The sequence below is a fragment of the Lepidochelys kempii genome, chromosome 7 (assembly GCF_965140265.1).
Source record: "Lepidochelys kempii isolate rLepKem1 chromosome 7, rLepKem1.hap2, whole genome shotgun sequence".
NCBI classification, from domain to species: domain Eukaryota; kingdom Metazoa; phylum Chordata; order Testudines; family Cheloniidae; genus Lepidochelys; species Lepidochelys kempii.
In genome coordinates this window covers 18097284-18124467 of record NC_133262.1, presented here as the reverse complement: position 1 = coordinate 18124467, position 27184 = coordinate 18097284, and the positions used below count along the sequence as shown (strand labels likewise).

Here is a 27184-nt window from a genome sequence, read left to right as displayed (position 1 = left end):
ATTCATGGGAGGAGGAGTGGCAGCTCCATGGAGAGGCTGGTCTCCTCTAGAATGAAGGAGTAAGGGGGCACTTTATGGGCACACAGGAAAGGTCACAATCTGGCCCATAGCGGCCTGGCCCACTCACCTACCGCTGAAATGCTGGTACCTTTATGATGGCCTGTTAAGAATGAAACTTCTGTGCTTTCTGTTCAGGAAGCAGAGTTCGAACCCCAAATTTGCTCTTCATATGAACTACATGGTTGTGTTTTGCATGTATAATCAATCTTGGGCTCACCACTGCATGATGCCATTGGAATGTTTTGACTATATTAGCAATGTCTTAACTTCCCCCTCCTCACCACCAACAAAGAAAGGTCCCTCATTTCCCTACCTGGCAAATAAGCAGCACAAATAAAACTGATCAGGAACTGCTATTTGAAAAGGAGACAATGAAAACTCATCATGCTGTGTTTTACCTCCCAAAATGCAATCCTAGGAAGCATGCAATTACCTTTCCTCCAACAGGAAAATGTTGTGCAATAAACTAGACTAGAACACAAAGGAATGTTAGATAAATTCTGGAATGACCCACATCCCATCACCAGCCAATGATTGCCAGCATGGGGGGAGGGATAGCTCAGTGGTTTGAGCATTGGCCTGCTAAACCCAGGGTTGTGAGTTCAATCCTTGAGGGGGCCATTTAGGGATCTGGGGCAAAAATTGGGGATTGGTCCTGCTTTGAGCAGGGGGTTGGACTAGATGATCTCCTGAGGTCCCTTCCAACCCTGATATTCTATGATTCTATGATATCTTGCAAATAATGCTAAAGCAGCAAAACACATGTGATGAAATCCTGAACCCACTGAAGTCAATGGCAAAAGTCCCATTGACATCAAGATTTCATCCAATGTCATTTCCTCTTTACAAAACTCTCCTGAAAAAGGAAGAACAGTGTAAAAAACATTGTGCGTGGTTCTCACAACACTCTCTTCAATGATGCCAGAGAGATTATTGCATAAGGAGGAAGAACATAAGGGAAAAGCATGCCAAAGTACTAGCCCACTTAGAATTTCTACATCTCTCAGGACTTAAAGGCCACCAAAACATTTTCTTTGTAAGATAACTACAAAATGTTTATTCTAGGTGTATTCTAAATAGAAATCACTATGTTTTTATCAGGAAAAAGCAATCCCGTGGAATGAGTATTCAGTGTAATGAACAGTGCTTGGAGGGAAGAGGCTGTAGAAGTTAGAAGAAATGAGTGTCTAGATGAGTTCAGCAAGAAACTTTGAACAAGTGTCATTAGCATTCACTTTGAGCAAAACAACATCTCTGATAGCTTTTACAAACTCCAGATCATCAAAGGGAGTGAGGTTCCTACATGTCTTGGAGGATTTGGGCCTATGGGATGGATTTTTAAAGGTATTTAGGTGCCTAAAGATGCAGATAGGAATCTAGTGGGAGTTTCAAAAGCACCTGGATAGCTAAATATATTTAAAAATCTGGCTGTAATTTGCTGGAGGAAAAAAACCCTCCATTCTGTGAAGTATTCATATTGAGACAGAAGCTAGCAGTGGTGATGCCAGCAGATATTAAAAAAGAAAGTGTTCATTCTTATTTTGTAGCAGCAAGTTATTACTCTAAAAATCTTGCTCGAAAGGGTCCCAGTTTTTAATTTTTTTGAATAATATTGTCAAATAGTCCAGACCTTAGCTCCATGTTTAAACTTGGTACTCTACCTCTTGTGGTTGCAGATCAGAGTAAATGAAAGAAACCCAGAAACAACCGTTCTGGGAGCTGAACTGCAATCTGCTTCTAAAGCAACCATAAATCCCCCAGAGCCGTAGTGTACCCTCTATCCCCATATTCAGTAAACAGTGTAGTTATGAAATGCATTTTTCATTAGTGTTTGACATTCATTTATGTTGTCTGATTATCAACACAAAAGAGGATAGTTAATCTGCAGCTCCTGCCTGTTGTAACAGATGGGGTACTTGTCAAAGGTTTCACCACAACCCTAATTTTTTACTTCAAGAAAACAACAGCTCCTCTTCACTTCCAGTTTCCCCGTATGCTTTTCACTGTTGCCAGACATCCAAAGTCTGGGGAGCAATTCTGACACCTAGTTAACAAAGATAGCCAGAGACAGAAACAAGAGTAAAGCAACAAAAACATTCAAGGCATCGTTTGAAACAAACAGTTTAAAGCAGATAAATAAAGTTACACACCGCAGCTGACTTGTGTTTAACCTGGAGCATTATTTTTTGGGGCAACTCCATTGCATGGATGCTATTAACATATACTGGTATGTATATGTAAAAGGAGGAGCACATGATTTACGTATGTCACAGGGGTGCTTCTGTGAGGATCAATCAATCCAGGGCTCTGCATAACAGGGAAAATGTTACAGCCAATGTTATTCATTATTTTATTTGATCATTTACTTAAAACTGTTTTTACCGCTTATCTGGAAGACAGTGTGCCCAGATATAATACATTCTGATGTGTTCCACTGTGCTAAACAATTAAATACACCTTGGGGGGGGGACTGGGGAGAGAGGGAAATAACCTTATTTTATAACTGATTAAAATGTAGCACAAGACAGAGCAACTATAACTAAAGAGGGAAATGTTAACTTTTACTTTAATGCCTTTGTTACCCACATTGTAAATCCAGCCTAACACCCAGAGCAGTTGCTCCAGATTTATTCAATCCTTGAGGGGGCCATTTAGGGATCTGGGCCAAAAATTGGGGATTGGTCCTGCTTTGAGCAGGGGGTTGGACTAGATGACCTCCTGAGGTCCCTTCTAACCCTGATATTCGGTGATTCGGTGATTCGGTGAAATCAGCACCCAGTTCCCAATTCTGTAAGCTATTCTTTAGATGAGCAGGTGAAGTAGTGGCCTCTTTCGCCACCTAGGGGATAGAACTATAAATGAAGCAATTGTACAGTATGTATCGACCCCAGCAGCAGCATACTTGATCCATAATGAGTGACTCCTGAAGGGCTGACTCCAGTCTCCTTTCCTCCTCCCCCACTTCCCTGCTTTCTCGCCATCTGGATTCATTTGAGAGCAAAGTTGTGGAGCAGCCAGACAGTCTCACAGTGGGGGCTTCTCTCCTGAACTCTTCTGAGAAAGCAACTCCTTGGTCTTGTGTTTTAAGCAGAAAACAGCAACTTCAAGGAGGAAAGCTGGGAGCTGCCAAAGGAGGTAGCGGTAAGAAGGTAAGAAGGATTTTGATCTGTTCTGTTAGCAGTATTTTTGATTGGTTCACGTCCCCAGCTCTGCTTGTGGCTATTTCACATGAAGATGGAAAAACTCACAGCAAGTGGGTGAGGGAATTCTGTGTCCTACTCTCCTGGCTGGTTATTGCTGTGAAGTGAATGAGGGGGAAATGATTGAGAGGTCCTTGAAATGTAGATTTCAGTAGGAAAAAAGCAATGCTCTGGGAAGGCCCTGCAGTGGCTCTGAAGGGGATGGGGAGGGAGAGATATTGCTACTGAGATGGGACAGTGATATTGGTTTGCTTGTAATGTGCCCTCTCTTGATTTGTTTCTGTTTGAGGAGGACACGCCAAGTGCCTTCGGAGGGGACAAGGTGGATTTGGATGATAGGACTATCTCTGCCTCAGGAGCACTGAGACTGGCTCCCCTTGGCTCATCCGGAAGGAAGAGAGGACAAGCACCCAGGCCAGCGGTCACCACTACTGAAACCAACAGAGAGGGAAAGGAATCAAAACTTGGGAAGAGACGAGAAAAGAAATAGGGGGAAGGGGAGTTCCAGAGGCAGGAGAGAAGAGCTGAAAACCATGGTCTCCTGCAAGGGGAGGCTGTGAAGGGGAGACACTGCACAGGAGACCCCCACCGAAACCCTTGTTGGTGCAAAGTGCTGCATGGGAAGGGGCTGGCCATGGAGAAGCTGTCCCTGGAAGGGACCGACCTTTGGACTATCAATGGCTCACTGATCAACTGCAGCCTGAGCCTTGAGAACCAGACTTATGGGGTCAACAGCACCACTGATCCCCTGAAGAGGAATGAGGACATGGCCAAGGTGGAGGTGACGGTGCTCTGCCTCATCCTCTTCCTTGCTCTGACTGGCAACCTGTGCGTGCTGCTGGCCATCCACACCACCCGGCACAAGCACTCCCGCATGTACTATTTTATGAAGCACCTGAGCATCGCTGACCTGGTGGTGGCCATTTTCCAGGTTCTGCCCCAACTCATCTGGGACATCACCTTCAGGTTCTATGGGCCGGATTTCCTCTGCCGGCTGGTCAAGTACTTGCAGGTGGTGGGGATGTTTGCTTCCACCTACATGCTTCTGCTGATGTCCCTGGACCGGTGCCTGGCCATCTGTCAGCCCCTGAGGTCATTGCACAGGAGGTCTGACCGTGTATCTGTCCTCCTCACCTGGCTGCTATGCCTGCTGGTCAGCATCCCCCAGATCCACATATTTTCCCTGCGGGATGTGGGCAATGGGGTGTATGATTGCTGGGCAGATTTCATCCAGCCCTGGGGAGCCAAAGCATATATCACCTGGATAACGCTGACGGTTTACATTATCCCTGTGCTGATGCTGAGCGTCTGCTATGGCTTGATCAGCTTCAAAATCTGGCAGAACGTGAAGTTAAAAACAGCCCACGAGACCAACATAAACCTGTCCTCCAGCGGGGCAGCCCTCTCCAGGGTCAGCAGCATCAAGCTAATTTCTAAAGCCAAGATCCGGACAGTCAAAATGACCTTCATCATAGTCTTAGCTTTCATAGTGTGCTGGACTCCTTTTTTCTTTGTGCAGATGTGGTCTGTGTGGGACAAGAATGCTCCCAAAGAAGGTAAAGTTCTCCCTCATTTCATATATAGAAAATATATATTTGTATGTAATAGTTAGTGTTGGTGACTAATAATTAATACATCAGTAGGCTTCAAAACAACCATTCCAGAGGTGATGGGGGCGGTAGAGAGATTTCAGTCTGAATCAAGACTCACTAGGTGCTGAAAGGAGAAAAACTGATGACTTGCATCTGATCCAAGGCATGCAGTTTTGACATTTCATTGGAGTCACTCCTGGCTTTCTGGGGGATAAGGAACTAGAATCAGGTCCTTGGGGTCTTGAACTGAAACCTGGAAAACAGTTTCCCTCCCTGTTTGCCAAGGCAATTCTCAGTTGCACACAATGTGCACTTTCCTCTTTTGTCTGTCAGCAGGGCATAGCTATAGCTGCTTGAGCATGTCTGCTGAAATGGCACCCTGCAGGGTTAGGTGTGTCAGGGAGCCAGGCTGGGGACCTGGGGAGCCCTCGGGCTAGGCACATGGAACCTTTCTGGAGACATTTCATTTAGCCGAAGCTGAAGCATTTTGAGGAGATGCACTGGTTTGGATGATGTTTTAAGCAGGGAGACAGGGAGAGACTCTCTCACACTTTATGGCCTGGTGATTAGGGCACTAACAGAGAGACTCAGGTTCAAGTCTCAGCATCGCCTGATTTGTAAAAATCTGAAAAACTCTGCTCTGAATCGGGCAGTCAAGGGACTTGAAAATGGGTCTGCCGCACCTTAGGCCAGGGCCTTAATCAGCATTCCACCCCTTTCCTAAACAGAAAAGCTCCGGTTTCAGTGCAAAGCTGGATGTTCCAACACAAATCTGTTTTTGCAAACAAATCGTTTGAGAGGTTTGGTTGTCATTCCAATGTGGAACAAACATACAAACCTCAGAATTTGCTGCAAAACAGAATATTTGTCCCCCGCTCACCTGTACTGGGCACCTTCTTCGTAGTGTAAATTCAAGGTCATTTACAGGCATCAAGCTTCATTAATAATAATGCCTAGAGATGGCTTTCCCATTAATTTCTGTGGTGCTTTGCAGGCATATACTACTGAGTGCTGGGTTTTTAAAAATATCAGGTACTGGCCATGAATAACGTTAAATGTATCAACAGCACAGAGCATCGGCTCTCAGTGGCGGGGGCGGGGGGGGGAGGGTTGAGAAACCCTGAAACCAGCTGGTTTGATATCTCGTTCTCACATTCCCCAGCATCTTCTCTTCCTTTTCAATGCCCCTTTCTTCTCTCTCCTCTCCTCTCATTTTTACTCTGTTCTTTTTTTCTTCCTTCTTCCCTTTCTTCCCTCCCCTCCCTTTCTCTCTCCTCTCCATTCTCTACACTCACTGCGATGCTCTTTGATGCTGGCTGTAGGCAGCGCATTTCCCTTAATGTTCCAATGATTTATTAGTTAGTTGGAAATAAAACATTTTTCAAAGGATGAAGTGCCATTTTTCATACAGGAACGCTGCAGTAGCTAAGGCTGATAACAGGCAATAAAGTCCATTACAACTCCCTGTTTTCTCAGTACTTTCAAAACCACTTTCCCCTTCGGGCTGACCCTTCCTATACTCACTCTGTGCTCTAAAATGGAGTTGGAAAGTTTGAGGAAAATCGTGTCAGTCCTTTCTTGAGGTAGGGGAGAGTGAAAGAAATATATCTTGGGAACTGCAGTTTTTCAACAGATCAACAGAAACTCGGCCTGGCCAGAGTCCTCGCTGAGGGCTAGCACCTTTGCTTGGTTTGGGGGGTGTAAAATAAACATGATGGAAAAATAACTGCTAAGTGGACACTCTAATGCTGGACACTGGAGAAGAGCCTGCTCCTTGGTAGCTGACTTCATAGCTGTCCATAGGGCAATGCAGCTCCTGCCTTCACACAAGATGCTCCTCTCCCTCCTTTGGGCAAGCTCATTTCAATGATAAATTACTTTGTGTAAAAACGGAACCCTCCCCCCCCCCATGGGAGATTTTTATATGTCCCCAGTAAATCTGAAACAGAGGCTATGCCTCAATGTATGTATCTGCAGCTCTTCTGTCTTCTCTCTACTCTCCTTATTGCTGGTGGAGGGATTATCCCATGGGAACTTTGTCCTGCCCAGCTGCTCACCGCATTTCATCTTGGTTTTTCACACTAGTAATTACATCTGCTTTGTAGCTGTCTAATGGGATAAGAAGGGTCCTTGTTTCCTTTCATTTTATTTTAAACATCTGCTAAGAAGGGTTTGCTAATGACACCCTCGCAAACAAAACTCTCTGTCACGTTGGTGAGCTCCCTTTCAGAACAGGATAGAATTGTAGATTGTGACTCAAATTCAGAACGGACGATTGCTTACACGTTGCTTTCCAAGCCTGCCTGCTTGTGCCACTCATTCTCATGCACTCTGTCAAATGATCAGTACTGTGGTGCTTTACCTGAGAAGAAGCATGCTTTAACCAGGATGAGTTATTAACATGCTTTGCCTTCATTCACACATCGGGCCTGGGAGCCAGGTTTTATGTCTACAGCAAAGGATGTTATTTTAGCAAAAGCATCCAATATATAATAGGATCTAATGGCACAGGGGGAAAACCTCTTGTGAGTTAGATGAGGAACAGTGAATGGTAGTAACACTTAGCAGGGTCAAAATTGTGAATTGAACCTGTGACTGCCTTCTCCAAAGCATACATTTCTACCACTTGAGCTAAAGGAATAACTCCCTTAGCTGGCAGCAGTAGTAGGCTCTTAGCCTTAATGAGGGGCAGTAACTCAAGGGGGACACAGCACCCAGCACACATAACTGATTCATTACCTAGCTGTCTGGGATACTTTGAACCCAGTGGATATAACGTTTCCACCACAAAGCAAGCACCTTGCCTCCCTTTTCACTCTGCTTTCTCCCTTAAACAAAATAAGACCCCCCCTTCTGAACTCTCTGCCGAGTCCCAGCAGTTGAAACAGCACTGCTGGGTGAGTAGAGTAATTCATGCTTCCAACCTACTTGGCTGCGGTCTCTCTATAGAGAACCTTTGGGGTACTTCTTAGTCACTAGTCTCAGCTCCTGATTCATGCCCCTTTCCCTTGCTACTGCTGCGTCTAAATCGGATAGAGCAGTTTGGAAAGTCAGCAAAGAGGAATGGGGGAGGGGGGCACAGCAGGAGCTGAAGGTAGAGGTAAGGCTTTCACCAGGAAATGGTGGTGGGGTGGGACAGACTCAGCAAACCCAACACATGCTCACCTCCAACGGATTCTAAAAATCTACCTGCTCTCTCGCATAGTACCCCCTAGTGGTTTCCCCCAGGTCCTTGGAAATTACCCAGATTCTAGCTCAGGGATCGGAAACCTTTGGCATGCAGCGTGTCAGGGAAATCCGCTGGCCGGCTGGGATGGTTTGTTTACCTTCAGCGTCTGCTGGTTCGGCTGATCGCAGCTCCCACTGGCCGTGGTTTGCCGTTCCAGGCCAATGGGGGCTGCGGGAAGCGGTGGCCAACACATCCCTCAGCCTGCGCCACTTCCCGCAGCCCCCACTGGCCTGGAATGATGAACCACGACCAGTGGGATCTGCGATCGGCTGCACCTGTGGATGCTGCAGGTAAACAAACCATCCCGGCCGGCCAGCGGATTTCCCTGACTTGCCACGTGCCAAAGGCTGCCAATGCCTGTTCTAGCTGGTATCTATTTGAGAATGAATTAGGCTCCAAAGGGTTAGGTGTCTGTTTTGCCATATGTTTTGTCTCTGCAGTTCTGTGCACCGTTTTCTGGATTTTTGCCTCTTTGTGGAGTGTAGCTCATTGGAAGGAAGGATTCAAGAGACGTGTGCAGAGAGGTGTAACAATCAATCAAAATGTAATGGAGCTGTGTGCCATTGCACAATGTCCCCGGGTTTCTGGGGCATAAGAGTAAAAGAAAGGGAATACGTCACAAATAGCTGGCAAGGTTTTCATGATGTACGCAATTGCAGAAGTCAACAAACAGCAAGCAAAGCCCACTGCTTGAACACACAATTGGGCCAGATGTTTGGGGGAAGGAAACATGTTTAAAAAGGCAGCATGATGCGCTGTTTCTTAATGAATAAAATGTTTATCAGCCGCCATGTGGCAAGCCATCATCATGGGATCTGGAAAGGGCCACAAACAAACAAATGTCAAATGTTTTCCAAATTAATCCTAAATTGTCCACGTGCAAATTGACTCCAGGGCTCAAAAACTTGCAGTCTGTTTGAAAAGTCTGTCTGAGAAATTATCAAACATATAATGAGTTATTGGTCTTGGAAGAGGAAAAATCCTCAACTGCTTCTCTGAGTGTGTTTTGCACTGTATGTAAACAGTGAGGGGGTATGCAATGTTACTCTAAATTGATGTAAGCCGGTCACTGTCACCTTATAGTGTTTCCCCTTGGTGCCTCTCTATGGAAGGGGAAGCGTACTTTTAATTTTGTCGTGGAAGCAAAACATTTCTTTGTCATTTTGCATGATGCTGAAACCTATTGAGATGAGCAGGCTGCCACGTATGGAGTTATATTGCCACCTATAGGATGTGACTGGACTACTTTGTTTAGAAACTTGTCCAGTATGAATGGTAGAGTGGATATTAATTGCACGTTCTTGATAAATAAGATCCAGCTATAATGCCCAAGGTCAAAATCTCTGCCTTTGTTCTCCAGAGGGAAGTTGGAGAACCTTTTCCTCTGAAGTCAGATTTTCCTTTCATCATGGTGCAGTTCTCCTATGTAAAGATTAAATACTTTATCAATTATTATTATTATTATTAATTATTTGTGTTGTGTTAGCACCTTGGAGCCCCAGTCATGGATCAGGACCCCATTGTGCTAGGCACTATATAAACACAGAAAAAAGAGAGAGTCCCTGCCCCAAGGAGTTTACAATCTAAGGCAAGAGTTTAGAATTTTCTTTTACTTTTCAGGGGTCTCTGTTGCTAACTCAACTGACTTCCCTTTACACTGAATTAAACAAACAATGCTCTTCCCTCCAGTACCTTGCTGATAATTTGGTAGAGTAAATAGGAATGAATATCAAAGCAATCTGTTTGGCTCCTCTGCAACTGCTGTGTGTGCTATGCTTTGCTGTGTCTTATTGCATTGGTCATGAGGCTTAAAAGGGTCCTGAGCCTGCATCACTTGAACAGACCCAACTCCCTATGGTGTGGAAGTTTGGAGTGTGTAAGGAATGAAAGACTGGGCCCTAAAGAAAGAAATTAAAAGGTCCTTTGCTAGTTTAATACATTACTAATTTGGGGTCTGATCCTGCAAACATTTAGGAACATGAGAAACTATCCACACATGAGGAGTCCTATTGACTTCATTTCAAAAAAGAACAAGTGAAATAAGGATGTTCTCGAAATACACCCCCACCTCCACACACACATACATATGTTGCCCGACCCATATTATTTGCTAACTTCACAGCCTGGGACTATGCACTCTCCTCCTTACTATATTTTTCTGTGATTTACATCACTTAGTGTTATGACACCCCGCTCTACTCAGATCACAGCTTTGAGTCCTTTTTCATGGTTGCATCTTCCTCCTGGGAGTCCCACTGGCTAGAAATATTTGCCAGGGAATTTCCAAAAGCAGTTATATGTGTTTTTAAAATATTCATCTGTTTGAATCTCTTGTTGTGGTTACACCATATAGTGTAATTTTTAAACATGTTTCATAGGCTTGTGTGGTGTGTCCTATGTCTTAATCTATATTTAAATGGGGCTGTAGTAAAAAGTAAGCAAACACTTCAACATCTGAGTAACTTTATGCTCCAGAAAATGTTCACCATTTCGGGGGGGTTAGATCTTGGGGGATTAGCCTGGTCCTTTTCAGAAAGAGAGAATTGGCCCAGATGGGAAAACATTAATTTCCCCAACGTTCAGGAAGGAGATCTGGGTATGGGAGATTTGGTCTAGGTCCAACACAGTTCTTCTTGCTCCATGCCCTTCAGAAAATGCCTGTTTCATGCCACTTGCCTCCTTATATGATGGACCGGGGTTTTGTGTTGTACCTGAAAGACAGGACCCATAGCAGCAGCTTAGTGCCCCTTCCCATGTTGCTGATTGCTCAACATCATTCTCAGTTGTGGGAACACTGAGTCAGCTGTGAGTGAGAGAGAACAAGGGAACTACAGACCCACCAACATTTCTTGCCATACGTGCAGATCTGTCATCTAAGTACTGGCTGGGCCCAGCCCCACTTAGCTTGGGAGAGCTACTAAGTAAATAGAAATAAGAGATGGAATAGATTCATAGAGATTTCACCCATTCCCTGACTAGACTGTACCCTACAGTTAATAATAATAATGAATATCTATTTCTTATCTAGCACTTTTTATCATTAGAGCTCAAAGTGGTTTACAAAGGAGGCAAATATTATAATCCTCATTCTATAGATGGGGAAACTGAGGCACAGAGCAGTGAAGTGACTTGCCCAAGATCACTTAGGAGTCCAATAGCAGAGCTGGGCATATGACCAAGGTCTCCTTAGTCCCAATGCTGTGCTATATTGATGGAGTGACAAAACCTCCCAATTCTCCTTTGTCTATTTCAGTTTGAAGTATGAGCACAGTCCCGGCTCATACAGCTGCAGTCAGTTCATTGTGGAGAACTTTTTCCTACATTGCTCAGTACAAACAATTCATAATGCTTTGGAATGTTTCAGCCATTTTCATGACATGAATATTTTCTGTTCTGGCAGCAGATGTTCCCTTTTGTTGATGCTGGAAATGGTCTGGGTAAACGTATGTTGGCGTTATACCACGGCAGATCAGAACAGACAGCATCTGAATCAGTTTAGGGTGTCATTCAAATCACACATCATCACTTTCTTTCCCTACAGAAAAACCTTACAGCTAATATGCAGTATATCTGACATATTAATCTTTATATCAAAGAAAACAGTTGTAAATGTGTAAAGATCAGTAAATGGATATGAAGCTGCAACTCAGCAAATTGCATCATATTTGTCAGGATATTGGGACATTCCCCTCAGCAGCATCACTCACTCATTTTAAACTAATCAACATCGTATTTTCACTCCTAATCTGGAGTGCAATAAGAATGAATTACAAGTATGTCTCCAGTACAGTGGGCCCATTAATATTGGGATACTAAAGCCCTTACATATTGGGCTACCTTTAACACTTCATATCAGTAAATAATTAATGATAATCAATAATAATTTACCTGTAGATACTGCCTTTCACATCAAAGAGCCCAAAGCACTTCCCTACCTGTTGCTTAATTGCTTTGCTGAATCGGGGCCTACTAGAATGCACCCACTTCTGGAGTGGAGGGTATTCTACATAACAGTGAGGGAAGCGGAAATTTTGGCCAAGGACCAAGATGCAAATCTGAACTCTTAGAAAAAACGTTGTGAGATCTTTAACATTCATGCAAAAGGGAGGGGACATCAACTTTTAAGTAAGCTTTAAGCCACACAGTAAGCTCCATGAAACTCAGCTCAACTTAACTACTTCAGAAGGTTGCAGAGGCCCCTGAGCCATGGCTGGAGTCTAACCAGTGGTTCCAGGAAGCTGATGGAGCTTATCCCTTGTGCTTGGAGCCCATAAGCAATTCCCTCTGGCTGTCTTTTAACACATCCTTTAACTTGTGACCACTTGGACTAGACATCACAAGGGCAAGACTTATATATGTCTTGGTTAAAGGTGAACTGTGAACTTTTTTCTTTTAAGTTGAAAAGAAAAATTTGATTTTTATGGAGGCAAAAAGAAATAGAGGAAGGATCTCAGTTATAAACAGATATCCAGTGAAGTTACGCGGCCGCTCATGTTGATAGTTGTGAAATGTGTGGGGTTTTTCTAATCCATGTTCATTGACAAAGCTTCCTCAGATCCTAGCCAAGGTAATGGAACTCTACCTCTGATCAATTTGTGCCTTTCTCTGCGAGAGCTCATTCCCCTTTGATTTTGCATGTGTGGCTATAAATGGCACTGCCTTTTGGCCAAAGGATTTTCCAGAGGCAGTGCTACTGATTTCCATGTGCTTGAAGCAGCCTTGTTGTTTTGTGACCAAGGCCCTCCTCTACTTTCCTAAAGCATATTTGTAGCTCAGGTCCCCTGATATTCATTTGCCAGAGGACCTTTATATCACTTATAAATGAATGAATATTCCAGGGATCAGTAACCTTTGGCATGCGACACATCAGGGAAAACCGCTGGCAAGCCGGGACAGTTTGTTTACCTGCAGCGTCCACAGGTTCGGCCAATCGCAGCTCCCATTGGCCACGGTTTGTCGTTTCAAGCCAATGGGGGCTGCGGGAAGCAGTGACCAGCACGTCCCTGGGCCCGCACCTCTTCCCGCAGCCCCCATTGGCCTGGAGCGGCGAACCGCGGCCAGTGGGAGCTGCAATCGGCCGAACCTGCAGACGCTGCAGGTAAACAAACCATCCCGACTTCCCAGCGGCTTTCCCTGAGGGGCTGCGTGCCAACGGTTGCCGATCCCTGGAATGTACTAAGATATTCACAGGGTGTCGAGCACTGTCAATACCTACTATGTAGACCTGATCAACATTTTTTTTTACAATAATTTTTTTTTGTTAAACAATGGAGTTGCTATGATGCTGAAATTTCTTGCCAAAATGTCATGGCCGACAAACCTTTTCACTTTTGGATTAAAATTTGAAACACAATTTTCTGAACATTTTCCCCGCCAAATTTTCTTTGGTTCAGAATGGTGGGAAATTTTCCCATTTTTCCTCCCCCCCAACCCCAAGTAACCAACAGGGGGAAAAAAAACATTTTCCCTCCACTCCTCCCTTTGTGTTACTTTGTTCCCCAAAGAAGGGGGGGGATAAAAAGTGAGAAAAGGGGGTAAAGGAACCAAAAATTCAATATGAAATTTTTCATTTAAAATATTTTCCATGGAGAAATGGAAAAAAGTTGTGAAAACTTTGGAATGACACCAAACTGCCTCGGTTTTCAACAGCTTTTTGAGAACACGTCTCCCCAAAACTTTTGACCAGCTCTACTGTTGGGAGTGGAAGGTGCTCAGTTCCTCACAGTATCAGGCCCCCCCTCAAGCTGCATTTTTACCTAGCCAAAAGAGCCATGCACCGTGCTGAGGGAATACGTTAAAGCTGGGGTGCAACTCCATGGCAGGGAGGTGTGTGGCTAGATGCCCGTTAGCTGTTGCTTGATGATTTTGGCATGCAGTTGCTATGGGTGCTGAGGAAGGTCTGATCAAACGTTGAACTGATTGGACTTAGGTTCAACCCAGGTCATAACTGAAGACAGTGGTAGTGAAATGTTATTAAGCAGAGTAGAAAACACCTGTCAGAGAGTGACTCTTTAGCTAGTTTTTTTTTAAATTTCCATTTCTGTTTGGTGTTTCCTTTACAAAAAGAGGAGCCTGCCCCCAACCTTGTTGCCAATCTAGCACAAAAGCCAAGGGGTGAATGAGCAAGGAGACTGAATTACTATGCAGTCCCATATTCAGGCCTTGTGCTGGGCAGTAGATTTCATCCTACTTGGGCTTTGTTGGCCTTATCTAAGGACTTCCACTAACTTCACTGGGCTTTGGATGAGGCCCCATAAGAGTTAAATGACTTTCAGCCACAGTAGGTTCTCGTCTTTCTCAAAATAAATCCCACAGGGATGTAGCCTCCTTGCAGATCCAGATCAATCTATAGCTATGTCCTGAAGACTGTCTGGCTGGATGTTCAGTAACCAGGAACACCAGAAGCTCTCTATAAGTGGAGGGGGCCACCGGTGCCTGAACCATGGCCCCACCCCGCAAAATCCGATTCTCATCCTGCCTCTTCCCCAAGGCCCCACTCCCCACTCGCTCTATGTCCCCTCCCCCCCCCACGTTGCTCACCCTTAAAGCAGGTAAAAAGTGGTGGGGTCATAGCCCGCTGACCCGCCTTGTTCTGGCACCCCTGTCCATGGCTGGTGATTTTATTGATCCCTGACCATGTAGCAGCATTCCTTGGTAAACATGCTTTGTAAGTCATGCTGAGGAAGACCGAAGAGTGGTGTATTTTTACTCTCATCATCATTGTCAGCTGCTCCATATTAAGTGGCAGGGCAAGATCAGCAATGAGGCTATTCGTAGCCGAACACACTGACTGCCTCCATTGGCACTGATTTGGTTTCAGCGTCTTTCTTGGTATGGGCATATTATTAAGATGGAAGACCAACGAATTATGAAAGCCATTGTAGGTAATTTATAGCAACATGCCTGTGCGTGAACCCCATTTAAAAAATAATTGTCAAAGGGCCCCCTGAAAAAAACCTGCACTCTTGAACTGGCAGACTTCACTCATCTTGTGTTTTCAGTGTACAAACCTCACTTGTGGGTGGAAAGCCATGTATTCTGCATGCTTGCAATACTGACAATTAATCAGATGCATACGAGTCCAGTACAATGACACCTGCATCCGCTTTGCCCCCCACTCCCTGATTTAACTGTTCATTGAAGAATCGTGGTTATGCAATTAGACCTCATTACATAAATTTGAAATAACCATAATTTCCAATGGCAAAGCTTTGAGTATGAAAATGTTCAATTAAATGTCAAAGAAAAATGACAGCTTTTTCACATTCTAAAAGAGAGTCTCTCTAATTAGGTTGCTTGAATGTGAGCAAATGCTATCTGAACGGATGGCCTTGATGATCTAGAAATGCAATCTAGGCCTTTTCAGGCTACAGCCTGAGCACACAAAATGGCTGGTAATTTCTAAATTGGCTAGTAGGGGAAAAGATAGGTAGAAAGATGCAAAAAGCAAGGAAGCAGCTATCTCTTTGCTATGACAGCTTCTTTAGAGCTTATTCACTTCCTAATCAGACAATGGCAAGTGGGTATCAAGCAGCTGAGTAGTGGTGTATCTCTGCTTTTCAGCATAACACAAAATAAAGAGCAAGAAATTCACTGAGATTGGAAAAAAATTGGCTTCTATCCCAGGGAAGACTTAAAAACAATGTGTCTTAAACATAAGTTGATTTATTTTCCCTGTTTTTTCACAATTTCTTTTTACCACTTGCAGCATTCGAGCTATTTTTGCTTAAAGGGAAATAGTTTGTTTTGCACTGGACTATGGAAGGGTTTTGGGGGAAATCCCATTGGTTTCTCATGGTAGCATTAAATCAGTGAGAGTTGGGCCCACAAATTTGTGTGTTGATCAACTGGGGACATGGGAGTCAGGCCAGGATGTTGGGGAGGATGTAGGTGGATTCTGGGATCAGGATCTCCAAAAGCCACAATTTCTTCTCACTGGACGCGCCCAGGTTTTCTTGCCTATGCCTAAAGATCACCAAATGGCATTTTCACGTTGTTTTCCTGCTATGCTTTCTACCTTGCAGCATCCCCATTTATCATCGCCATGCTCCTAGCAAGTTTAAACAGCTGTTGCAACCCGTGGATCTACATGCTTTTCACAGGCCATCTCTTCCACGACCTTATACACCGGTTCCTCTGCTGCTCCACACATTATTTAAAATCCAGGCAAGGATGTGACCTGAGCATCAGCAAAAAAAGCAACTCCTCCACATTTGTCCTGAGTTGCAAGAGCTCAAGTCAGAAGAGCTTCACTCAGCCGTCCACAGCCTGAGAACTGTCCCAGCACTCCATGGACTACATCACTACTTCACTCTGACCATCTTCAATATGTATTTGTAAAGAAGCTGTGATTAAGAATATGGTGGGGAGGCGACCGGGGTTGATATATGTATACATATATGTGTGTGTGTGTGTGTGTGTTGAATTCTTTATTTAACTGGGGCAGGAATAAGAAAAGAACTGCTGTAGTCAAAAGCACAGTTCGGAATGGATAGCTTAATGGAGTTCAAGTCAATGGACCAGATCTTGAATCCTTCACGTGTTCAAGTCAATGGAGGTTTTGCATAACGACTGAATAATAACTGAGGGGCTTGTCCTGAAAGCTGAGTAGACTTACTGAAGCTGACGACCCAAATTCAACCCTGGTATAAGTGGGTACAGCTCCATTGACTTTTGAGGAGTTTCACCACAGGGATAGCACAGAGTAAAAGCTACCTGGGCTGGCCTTACTCAAGTAAGAAAGTATTACTCATGGAAGCAGTTCCATTGATTTCTGTTTGGCTCCAGGTTTGTTTAAGGCCTTCCAATATGTCCTTATTCAGCAATAATGCCCATTGGCATCAAGAGAGTTTTGACTGAGTAAGGATTTTGGTCCTGATCCTGAAACTATGTATGCACATAGAATCATAGACTATCAGGGTTGGAAGGGACCTTAGGAGGTCATCTAGTCCAACCCCCTGCTCAAAGCAGGACCAATCCCCAACCAAATCATCCCAGCCAGGGCTTTGTCAAGCCTGACCTTAAAAACCTCTAGGAAAGGAGATTCCACCACCTTCCTACGTAACCCATTCCAGTGCTTCACCACTGTCTTAGGGAAGAGTTTTTCCTAATATCCAACCTAAACCTCCCCCATTGCAACTTGAGACCATTGCTTCTTGTTCTGTCATCTGCTACCACTGAGAACAGCTCCCTTTCAGGTAGTTGAAAGCAGCTGTCAAATCCCTTCTCTTCTCTTCTGCAGACTAAATAATCCCAGTTCCCTCAGCCGCTCCTCATAAATCATGTGCTCCAGTCCCTAATAATTTTTGTTGCTCTCCGCTGGACTCTTTCCAATTTTTTCACATCCTTCTTGTAGTGTGGACACCGTACTCCGGATGATTAACTTGAAGCATGTGAGTAAGTCCCATTGGCTTCAGAGGTACCATGCACATGGTTCAGTTTAAGGATGTGCATAAATGCTTACAAGATCAGGGTGCTGGTACGTGTATGCTGAATGTGTTCAAAAGCTTTAGTTAAGGCAAAAACTTGGGGTGAACTTCTGGCTCCATTAAAGTCAATGACAAAACTTCAGTGTGGCCAGGCTTTTACTCTTTGGTTTACGTAGGCAGTGAAGTATTACACCAATACACTTTTCTTGCTATGTAATTCACGCGATCTTGGTTATGGCATGGAGTATTTGTTAAAAGATTTTTTTTTTTTTTGGTAAATAAAATTTGATAAATTCAACTTGAAGAAAAGAGAGGAACAGTGAAAAAAAAAAAAGCATACGAAGGAAACCTTGGAGAAAACAATGCTTCATGCACAAACTACAAGTATATCTAGATTGTATGGAATGCTTTTGTTTCTAGACTAATGCACCAAACATTTATGAACTGTACAACATTGTATTACATAAACATAAAGCTAGCAAAACTATGGTACCGCTTTGGAAAAGTGCAAATAGTTATGGCACGATCCTGTTGCTGGTGAAATCAGTGTGACTTTCCCACTGAATTCAGTGGCAGCAAGATGAGGTCATGCAGGACTGAGTGGCCAACTCTTTGCTCATGTTCATCATCCTTTCTCACACAGGTAGTTCCAAAAGCAATGGGACACCATGCATGAGTTATGACTGCACACAAAGGAGGGGCTGACGGATTTGACTGTATTTTTGCAATGGATATAAATACTGCATATTTATCATAATGGATATAAATACTGCATATTTGCTGTTTCATTATCATCAACTGATCCATTTTCAGCTTTTAGGTCTATAGATTTTGTTTTGGTGTTCAGGCAGTTTTTTAAAACAGTAGCTTGGGACTGACTCTTAAGCATCGTGACACTCATTGGTTCAACTTGGAGTTTAGATCCCAGCTTGTTCCCAGGCACTAAAACGGTGGAACAGTGAAGTTCTGCACTTTCTCCATCCTCTTCTCATTTTCCTTGAGTTTAAATGGATAATGTGTAGATTGCCCCCTTTCTGCACTCCCCCAAGGAAGGAATGTACTTTTATTTAAATGGTTTTATTGTGATCATGGGAAAAAATCTACAGCTAGAAATACAGGTTCTCATTCATCCCTATTTACTCTTGTTTTATGTGGGTCAACTCCACTGATTACAGTAGAGTCAGGCCTGTTGAGAGTAACTTGGGTCCCGGTACATCATGTGTGCTGCCCACCCTCCCATTTCACCTCAGTTACAGATACTTTAGGGGCCCCCTGAGCTTGGGGCCCTGGAGCAATTGTCCATCAGCCTTGAGTAGAGCTCCGGTGGTGTAAAGCAGAAGTAGATAGCTGCAGGGGTGAAAGTAGACCGGTACAGCGTAGATGGTAAGAAGAGGCCACCGGTACCGGCCCGTACGCAGCCGACGTTAAAGTACTACTTCGGCAGCACTTTAACATCACTGCCCCTTTTGCCCTGCCCCTTGCCGGCAGGGACTCTACCAGCAGGGCCACTGCCGACAGGGGGAAGGAGGGGAAGCAGCAGCAGCCAGAGCCCCAGGCCCTTTAAATTGCTGCAGGAGCCCCACCAGCCCCACCCCTTCCAGGGGCCCAGAGCTGCCTCTTTCACCCCCCACCGGTAAGTGCTTAATGTTACTTTCACTCCTGCATAGCTGTGACTCAGTCCGACAGCTGAGCACCAGGCTAGTGCGGCAATCTTAGCATGCACAAAACTCCAGTTGGACGATGTCCAGTCTTGCACTGTTCTATCATGCACAACTCCCACTGAGTCGAAGTGTGCACTGCCTGATGGAGCGGGATTCTGATTTAGTTAATTGCAAGATTTCAAAGCACTTGTTTCCTATTCAAATTAGAGAAAGGACAAAACCAAAGACCCAAATCTAATCTTTCCCAAAGGTTTGGAAAATTCAGAACCTTGTCCTTATTTATATAATAAGCCCAACTAAAACCCTAAATCCTACCCACACATGCCCTCATATCTCAGGATTATTTAGACTGAACTTTGTGGCTTGGACCTATCTCTACAAATTGCCCACGACACTGACTTTTTGTATAAAACCTAGTAGAATTGATTCTCCTCCTGGGCCCGATTTGCATCTGAGAAAACTGGGTATTAATACAATAGCCAATGATGGCCAAAAATTGAGTATCCTGCCAGACCACCTTGAGGACTGACCTAGCGATTGAGCCAGGTGGTGCTAAAGATGCAAGGAGGGTATGGCCCTTTAGGATTGGACAGGATGATTGATGATGACAATGGGTATTAAATGCTATTGTTTTGCTACGATGAAGTTTTAGTGCCACTTTGCACAGGTGTAAGTGACTCCATAATGTGCCAGCCAGTGGAGAATCCAGGGCCATTGCGATTTCCTTGTGTTATTCCTACCATCCATTGTACATTCCAGATCTTTCTGGAACTGATTACTGTACAGTGCATTATATTTCACAGTGTGCTGGAAACAGACGGCCAGCACGTAACCTTCTTACTCAACCCTTACTTGGGCAAAACTTCCGTTGACGTCAATGAACTTCAGTTTTGCCTGAATAAGGACTTAAGATTTTGTCCACTGAGCTTGATCATGCTCTTATGAAAGTCCAGTTCTGCACTTTCTTCTTACCACCATCCAGATACGGCAGTTTAATTTGTTTGTCCTGCAGCTGCATCAGCATGCTGTATATTAAGGGAAGTGAATGATGAGCTTTTTTGCAGAAATGGTTTACAACCAGAAAGCTCAGTAAATTGTTTTTGAGACACAATCGCTGATTATATTTTAAACCTTGGGAACAACAAATCATAGTAATAAAAAATAAAGTCCCCACCCCCCTGCAATCTACCTATTTTTTAACCTTTATTATTTGGGACAGGTCATGATCCTGGATACAATCCTACAGCATAGTCAGCAACTTTGCGGCACCGTCTAGGCTATTGGTCTTGTGTGTGGAGCGCAGGGGAAGAGCAGCCACCACTGAGCCACTCCTTCTCCTCCTCCTGTGCATGGTGAGTGATGATGGGTGGGCAGAGATGCGGAGAGGGTGGAGTCAAGGCTCTGATACTTCCTCCCCACCAAGTACCAGGCAGCACAGCTGAGTTAGCATGGAGGAGTGTGTGAACTGTACCAGGAAAAGGTCTGATGCCACTTACTTCCTCCACCAAGCAAGAGGGAAGCAGGGAAGCTTCTGGGTTGATGTAACTACTCCATACTGACTGCACTGCAAGGTGCCAGTAAGCCCACTGGAAGGATTTCACTAAAACACTGCACGGCAGAATCCCTGACCCAAGGCACTTATAACCTAAGATGCAGCTGAATGGATTGGCAGCCCAGGACAACTGCCCTTTAACTTCCAGACCTCCTGCTTTGAAATGGCTTACTTTGGAACATTGAAAAGATGAAACAAGACACCTTAAATGAATAAGTGCATTGCATTAACACATTTCAAAAGGCACATGAGCTCAGAAACAACACCGTAAAGGCTGCACACGTACTAATAGCCCAAGAATACAGCTGGGAAGAGGTGTGTGTGTGTAGCTTTTTGAGTTGAGCGTGTAATCAATAGAACAACAAGCCTTATTCTTTTTTCAATCACGACATCCTTTTTTTCTCTATTAATCCTTTAAAAACATTCGTGTCATTGGCGTGTTTAGTGCCATTACTTTGCAAAAATGAGAGCACAAATCCCCGACATCATTGGAGTAGCACCAGTAGAGAATTTGGCTCTTAGTAGTCATTGGAGGAGCACCATTGATTTCAGTGGGAGTTAAGCACCTAAAGACCTTTTGAAGATCTGGGACCTAGTACTTACGGGAAGCCAATGCACTGAACTGAGTAAAGGACCATTAACCCGATCAGGGAAAATGTCTGAAAAGTGAGCTAGCTCAGGCACTGATTCAACAAGGCACTTAAGCACATGCTTAACCTTAAACATGTTTAAGTGCCTTGCTTGATAGTAATGGAATTACTCACATGCTTTACATCCAGAATAATCTTCCTAGGGAATTGATGGGTTCCTCACTGTGTGATTCCTTAAAAATGGGCTGGACAAATTACCTGAGAATACAGAGTAGGAAATACCTTTGCACTTGACATAATGGCCCTTTTTTAATCCCTAATTTTTATGGGCCAAAACCCCTCTGACCTGAAATGTGCAACTTCCATTGAAAACAAAGGGTCTCTTTCTCCTCTTGCTTGCACGGTGGTATATCTGAACTAAATGCATTAAAGACACTAGGGTATCTCGTGTTAAATACTGCATGAGTGAATTAGGCCCAATGAGCTAAAATCTATTCTTGTTTATACCAGTGCAACACCATTGATGTTAATGGGGCCCCACAATTCTAGGAATTTTAGCTAATTCTTGCTCCAGTGTTAAGACAGCTGTAACTATAGGGAACATAGAAACATGGCAACAGGACTGATTAGCTAAGACTAAACACCATTAGGGAGGAAAATGAATTCCCTAGTTTATCATGAGATCAAACAAGCAAATAACATAACCCCCCCCCCCACCTTCTCAGCAAATAAGCCAAAATCTTTTATGAAAACCAATCTGGTAATTATTTAAGTGACTTAGTCAAATATGTTTGCGGTCATTGAGGTAAATATTCAGATGTGGTGGGGAGGCCCAACCGTCCGGTTTGTAAGTGTAATTTGGGTCTGAGAAAAAAATTGGGCCAAATGTCTGCAGCTTTTGTGCCTGCCATTGAATCCTGGATACAGCTTGTAATAGCTGCATGTTTAACTACCTGATTTATGCCCACAGTTAGTTAGCGGGTCTAAATGCCACGATATGCACTTGCAGCCACAAAACAACAGACACAAACTGCACCCCTCGAAAAGCATGTTCAGCAGTCAAACATTTACCCAGTAAGGTTACCTGGATTTAAAAGCTTAAATGGAAACACACCTGGAAACAAAACTTTGTCATTTACATCATCAATCCATACACTTCTGGCATATTGCAAATTAAAACAAAAGCGTTTACAACAGCCACTATTTGCAGCAATAATACATAATTGTGCTTCCTGATACTATTTTGAGCTAATGGCTAACTAAACCGACCATTTTGCACGATACCCTAATGTACTTTAGCTTTCTCACACCCTTATTTGTTACTTAATAAATGCATGTGTTAATCTAAGGTTGTGGTCCATGAAATAATTACAGAGGAAGTTCTGCTCTCCTTTACATTAGATTGAATGTGTAGTAACTGCATAGGCATCCCTGGTTACTCCAGTGTAACTGAGAGAAGAATATGGTGCACAGTCTTTTAGGAAAACTTCGGAAGTGTGATTGTTGGGTGAGTGATTGTTTCTGCTAGTTTTCTCCACCAATCGCTCTAGACTTCCTTGCGTAGGGCAAGTTTGATGCTGCTAAAGATCTGCCCCAGGGCCTTGCACAGTGGGTCACAGAAGGTGTGGATGCAGAGGGAGTAAATTCTGCTGAAACACTGGATTTCGATCACGTAGCTTTTGATGCAGGGTACCACTGCCCAGATATGACAAAAGGAGATTAAAGCAAAGAGGAAGCCCCAGATGACTGCCAGAGGGATTCCCAACACAACCGAAAGCAGCCGGTAGCACCAGTACTTGCTGACTGTGAAGGTGGTGTAGCTGGTTTTCCACACTCCATCAAAACTGTATGTACCTGCTGGCTCAGCAATGACATCTTCAAAATCCACCTGAAATGCAGACAAGACAGAGGGGCGGGTTAGGGGGGTGCCACTCACACGGGATTCAAGCAGGGCAGGTAATCATCATCCAACTGAAGAACAGTGCTCACAATTACTCTTCTGTTTATTGGCCAGTTGAGATCTCTTGTACGTCGGCATGCTCCTATTCTAGTAGTGAAGATTCCAAAGTTTCTGAAGATGGAATCTTAACATACAAGTAATTGTGTTAGATCTGTAGAAGCACAGATCTTTCAGCCACAGTACAAGGCTCCTTTTAATCTCACTTAAGTCTAATACCATCTTCCTCCTGGAAATTTCAAAGAGATTCCTTGACGTAATTCTGATAAAATTCTATAGTTCCACCTGTAGCAACCTTACACCTTTACACTCTCTGTTTTTCATTTAGGTATGGAGACACAGCCAGTCTGTCCTATGTTTATCCCCTTATACAGCAGTTAGTGACAGCAGCAAAGTGCTTTAGGCCAGTATGTTGGAGGACGTAAAACGGAGTCAGATTTCTGTTACTGAGGCAGCAACACTGCAGAAGAGGGCAGCAGCAGATCATTGCAGTAGGAGAAGAACATGAGGAGAAAGAGGGATCAAATGTATTTGAAGATCTCATTGGAAAAGAAAATATTGTGAAGTGGAATTTATTTTTATTGTGTGAGATGATGTCACTGGGGTGCTTCAAAGGTGAAGAAATTAGAAAGATCGGCAGTCTCCTGTGATAGCTTTTGCCCTGAGCGGTTTACTTAATAAAATGTGGTCATCTGGGGAGGGATGTTCTTGCAGAATCTACTTCAAAGAGAGGACAGTGGACTAGGGGGGAAAGTGAGCACATTACATGCTTTTCACATGTCATTAAAGCTATATAAAGGCCAAAGGAGGACTAGAGATGAGATGAAGTGACCTGGAACAGTTCAGATGTTTGCAACCAGGGGCTGCTGGTCCATTCTCCCCGTGTACAAGGTAGCCATTTGGTGACATCTTAGAACTAGGGGCTGAATGGCTCCAAAGAGTTTTGGTTCCGTTTTTAACTCAAAAATTTGCAAACGCAAACTTCATCTGCAACCGAAACTAGCTGACTCCAGCGGAGTTGCTCCTGATTTACACTGTTTGAAGTGAGAAAAGAAATCAGATGATTTCCATCTTCTCTATCTCCCCCTCCTCTCCCTCCTCATGATTGAATGCAGGGTGTTTTAACCTCTCTCTCCTTCTTTCTTGGTTGCTTAATGGCTTAAGGATCTTTATGCCTCCAGTAATTTTTCTGTGTCACCCTGTGTGCACCAAACAGCACGGGGAACATTTCTGCCCTTAATGTTCCACAGCCACTTCCTATGATTAGATTCACATCTGATACATAGTGGCTGCAGAAAAAGACTTTGGGATCATAGACAGTCTTTATTCTCACTAGATATGATGGACACTTACTGCTCTCACTTATATGGGTGTCTGATCAAAAATAGCTTTACTCCATATGTACATTGGTATAGCTGAGTGCAGTGTCTGGAGCAATATATTTACAGGTATTAACAAACCAGATAGTGACGTGCAGAAGAGATACAAGAATGCATGTTTGGTGGGGAACATATGCTGGATATAACATCACTACCCAGCTGTTCCAATCCCATTTTGCCCTGCTCATTGAATGTCCATCTACAGCACGCGAGCAGTTGTGCTTGGTGGCTGATCAGTGAGCCTCCTAGTTCAAATACTAAGCTGGCCTTTGCATCACCTATCTTCAAAAGTGGCTCTTTTTCTAAATGCAGAAACCAAAGCTCACATTCCAAGACATCCTCTATTGATTTTAAGAGGTTCAATCCACACTCATTTATCGCATCTGAATTCCGGTAATGCTTCAAGGAAACAGAATAATTTAACAGAGCCTTTTCAATCTTCTCTCTTACCCCCAAGGGGCCAAATTCACCCTTGGTGTAACTCCATTTAAGAGGATAGAGTTGCACCAAGCCCACACTCTTCAATGGTAAAAGTTAGAGATAACGCCCTTTTGAGGTTCAGTCCAGTGTTCCTCGCTCAGTGTCTCTCTTGATCACGGCATGAGGGAGAAACAATTCTATTCTAAATAAGACTGTGATACTGTGAACACATTCAGCTGCCCCATCGACTTCTCCACTGCTCCAAACAGGGTGAATTTGTGTGGGGGGGTGGAGGGTGAGAAAACCTGGATTTGTGCTGGAAATCACTTTAGATAAGCTATTACCAGCAGGACAGTGGGGTGGGAATAGGTATTGTTTCATATTCTCTGTGTATATATAAAGCCTGCTGCAGTTTCCACGATATGCATCTGAAGAAGTGAGCTGTAGCTCACGAAAGCTTATGCTCTAATAAATTGGTTAGTCTCTAAGGTGCCACAAGTCCTCCTTTTCTTTTTGCTGACACAGTGTCCTGAATTTTGGCAGGTTTTTTTTTAAAGGTTCACTTTAATTCTTTAGAGTGACATGGGCATGAGTCTTTGTTTTATATTTGGCTTCCTGCTCCCCAAGACTAATGGGAAAAGGTCAGTCAATTGGCAAGCTACAGCCACGGAAGTTGGAGTGAGTATGTTCAAAGAATTAAACAAGCGCATTCATCAGAGATGGGAAAGCCACATGGGAAAGCCACATGAAATCACCTAGTCAGTTTATGCATCTCCCTGGCAATGCAGGATTTCTCCCTACAGCACATTTTCAAACTACTGCCCTCGATAATTCCTCTTCCTCTGGCATATTGTCCAGCTACACCCTATATTTAGTGATTTAAACATACAGTAGAATTTGAGCCTGATATAAAAGCAAAATACCAATAGATTTATTGCACTAAAATGCAGAGATGCATATAAAATCAAAGGCGCTCAGAAAATGTACCTTTATAACATCTTCATTAATGTGCTTTGGATCTCTGTTCACCAGGTCTATTTCCTTTGTGTGCTGGTCCTTTATTATTATCCGCTCCTCGAGTCCAGTTTGCTCTTCTGCCATAGTTTCTTGATAGAATGGCACAAGTCAATTTAAAAAAAGTTCCAGAACCTTTGCTCTGCTGGCAAAATACCTCGAAAGATAGTTGTGCATTCAGTATCTCAAGCGTTGTGCTCTTCTTTACTAAGCAAACCCCACCCGGGATACCAGTGAACAGCTGCCTCGCTATAGCTTCAAGACCCTCTGCGAAATCTGCCTGTGGCAAACCTCCAAGCTAAAATTAATATTGTAGCTCACACTGAGGCCTGAAAGCATTCCTTAAAGGGGCACTGGACTCATCTATGCTTTCATACCATACAACTATCTTTTCAAAGGAGTTAGCCTGGATGAGTCAGAGAGAGATTGAAGAAGGGTAATTTTAAAGAGAAAATAATGCAAAATACATTATTGGAGGCTTTAATGGGACTGCACTCTGGCGGGCTGTTAATTCAAGGTATAGAATAGAGAACTTCAGGGACACTGCAGGGGTACATGCTGGAATAGGAGGTTAGCATACATTTCCAGAGTGCAGTATGATCGCACTCTTCTGGTTTAGCTTCACTGGTGACTGCAGGGGGGGCTTGGACTATCCTACTCCCACATGGGACAGTCTAACAGTGGTGTCTGTGTTAGACTAATGCAGTGTCAGGACTGATCACCATAGTTATGTCTACTGTTGCAGAGGGAGGGGATAGGAAGTAGGCTGAAGGTTCCTTGTGCCTCCTCGCCTCTTGTACACCTGTGTAAGGCCAGCCACAATCTGGACCATGGCATCACCCATTCATCCTTCGATGTGCCCAATGGCAAGATGTAAGCCCACCCAGAAACATACAAGAGACATTATGGGCCAGATAGTGGCTAGTCTTTGAGTAGGTGTGGAGCCTGCTCCCTGAGAATAACTCTTGGGTCTCACAGCACCCCACAAAAGGGTAAGGAAGGTGAGGTGGCTGAAGCCCCTGCATCCTACTAACTGGCTGGGTGATGAAGAGGGAAGGGAGAAACGTACACAATCTGCTCCTAAGAGATTGTGTAGCAAGCA

General features: G+C 43.9%; 2 protein-coding genes across 3 annotated transcripts; one reads left to right on the top strand and one right to left on the bottom strand.

Annotated features, from left to right (window-relative positions):
- The first annotated feature begins 3067 nt into the window (after positions 1-3067).
- Positions 3068-17816, top strand: OXTR (oxytocin receptor). 2 transcript variants are annotated; one of them, XM_073351207.1, is made up of 3 exons: positions 3068-3209; positions 3553-4816; positions 16106-17816. In XM_073351207.1, exons 2-3 carry the CDS (start codon positions 3895-3897, stop codon positions 16351-16353), a joined length of 1170 nt encoding a protein of 389 aa, XP_073207308.1. In that variant the 5' UTR covers positions 3068-3209; positions 3553-3894; the 3' UTR covers positions 16354-17816. The 2 variants fall into 2 exon arrangements, with proteins under 2 accessions (XP_073207308.1, XP_073207309.1); XM_073351208.1 differs by having other exon boundaries at positions 3550-4816.
- Positions 17817-22328: 4512 nt separating this feature from the next.
- Positions 22329-26301, bottom strand: CAV3 (caveolin 3). The gene is made up of 2 exons (XM_073354818.1): positions 26056-26301; positions 22329-23200 (listed from the first exon to the last, which is right to left on the bottom strand). Exons 1-2 carry the CDS (start codon positions 26167-26169, stop codon positions 22859-22861), a joined length of 456 nt encoding a protein of 151 aa, XP_073210919.1. The 5' UTR covers positions 26170-26301; the 3' UTR covers positions 22329-22858.
- Between the last annotated feature and the right edge of the window lie 883 nt (positions 26302-27184).

Coding starts and splice junctions, on each gene's coding strand:
- CAV3 (XM_073354818.1), bottom strand. CDS start 26,169: ATGGCAGAAGAGCAAACTGGACTCGAGGAGCGGATAATAATAAAGGAC. Junction 23,201..26,055: donor TTAATGAAGATGTTATAAAG/GTACATTTTCTG, acceptor TCTGCATTTCAG/GTGGATTTTGAAGATGTCAT.
- OXTR (XM_073351207.1), top strand. CDS start 3,895: ATGGAGAAGCTGTCCCTGGAAGGGACCGACCTTTGGACTATCAATGGC. Junction 4,817..16,105: donor CAAGAATGCTCCCAAAGAAG/GTAAAGTTCTCC, acceptor TCTACCTTGCAG/CATCCCCATTTATCATCGCC.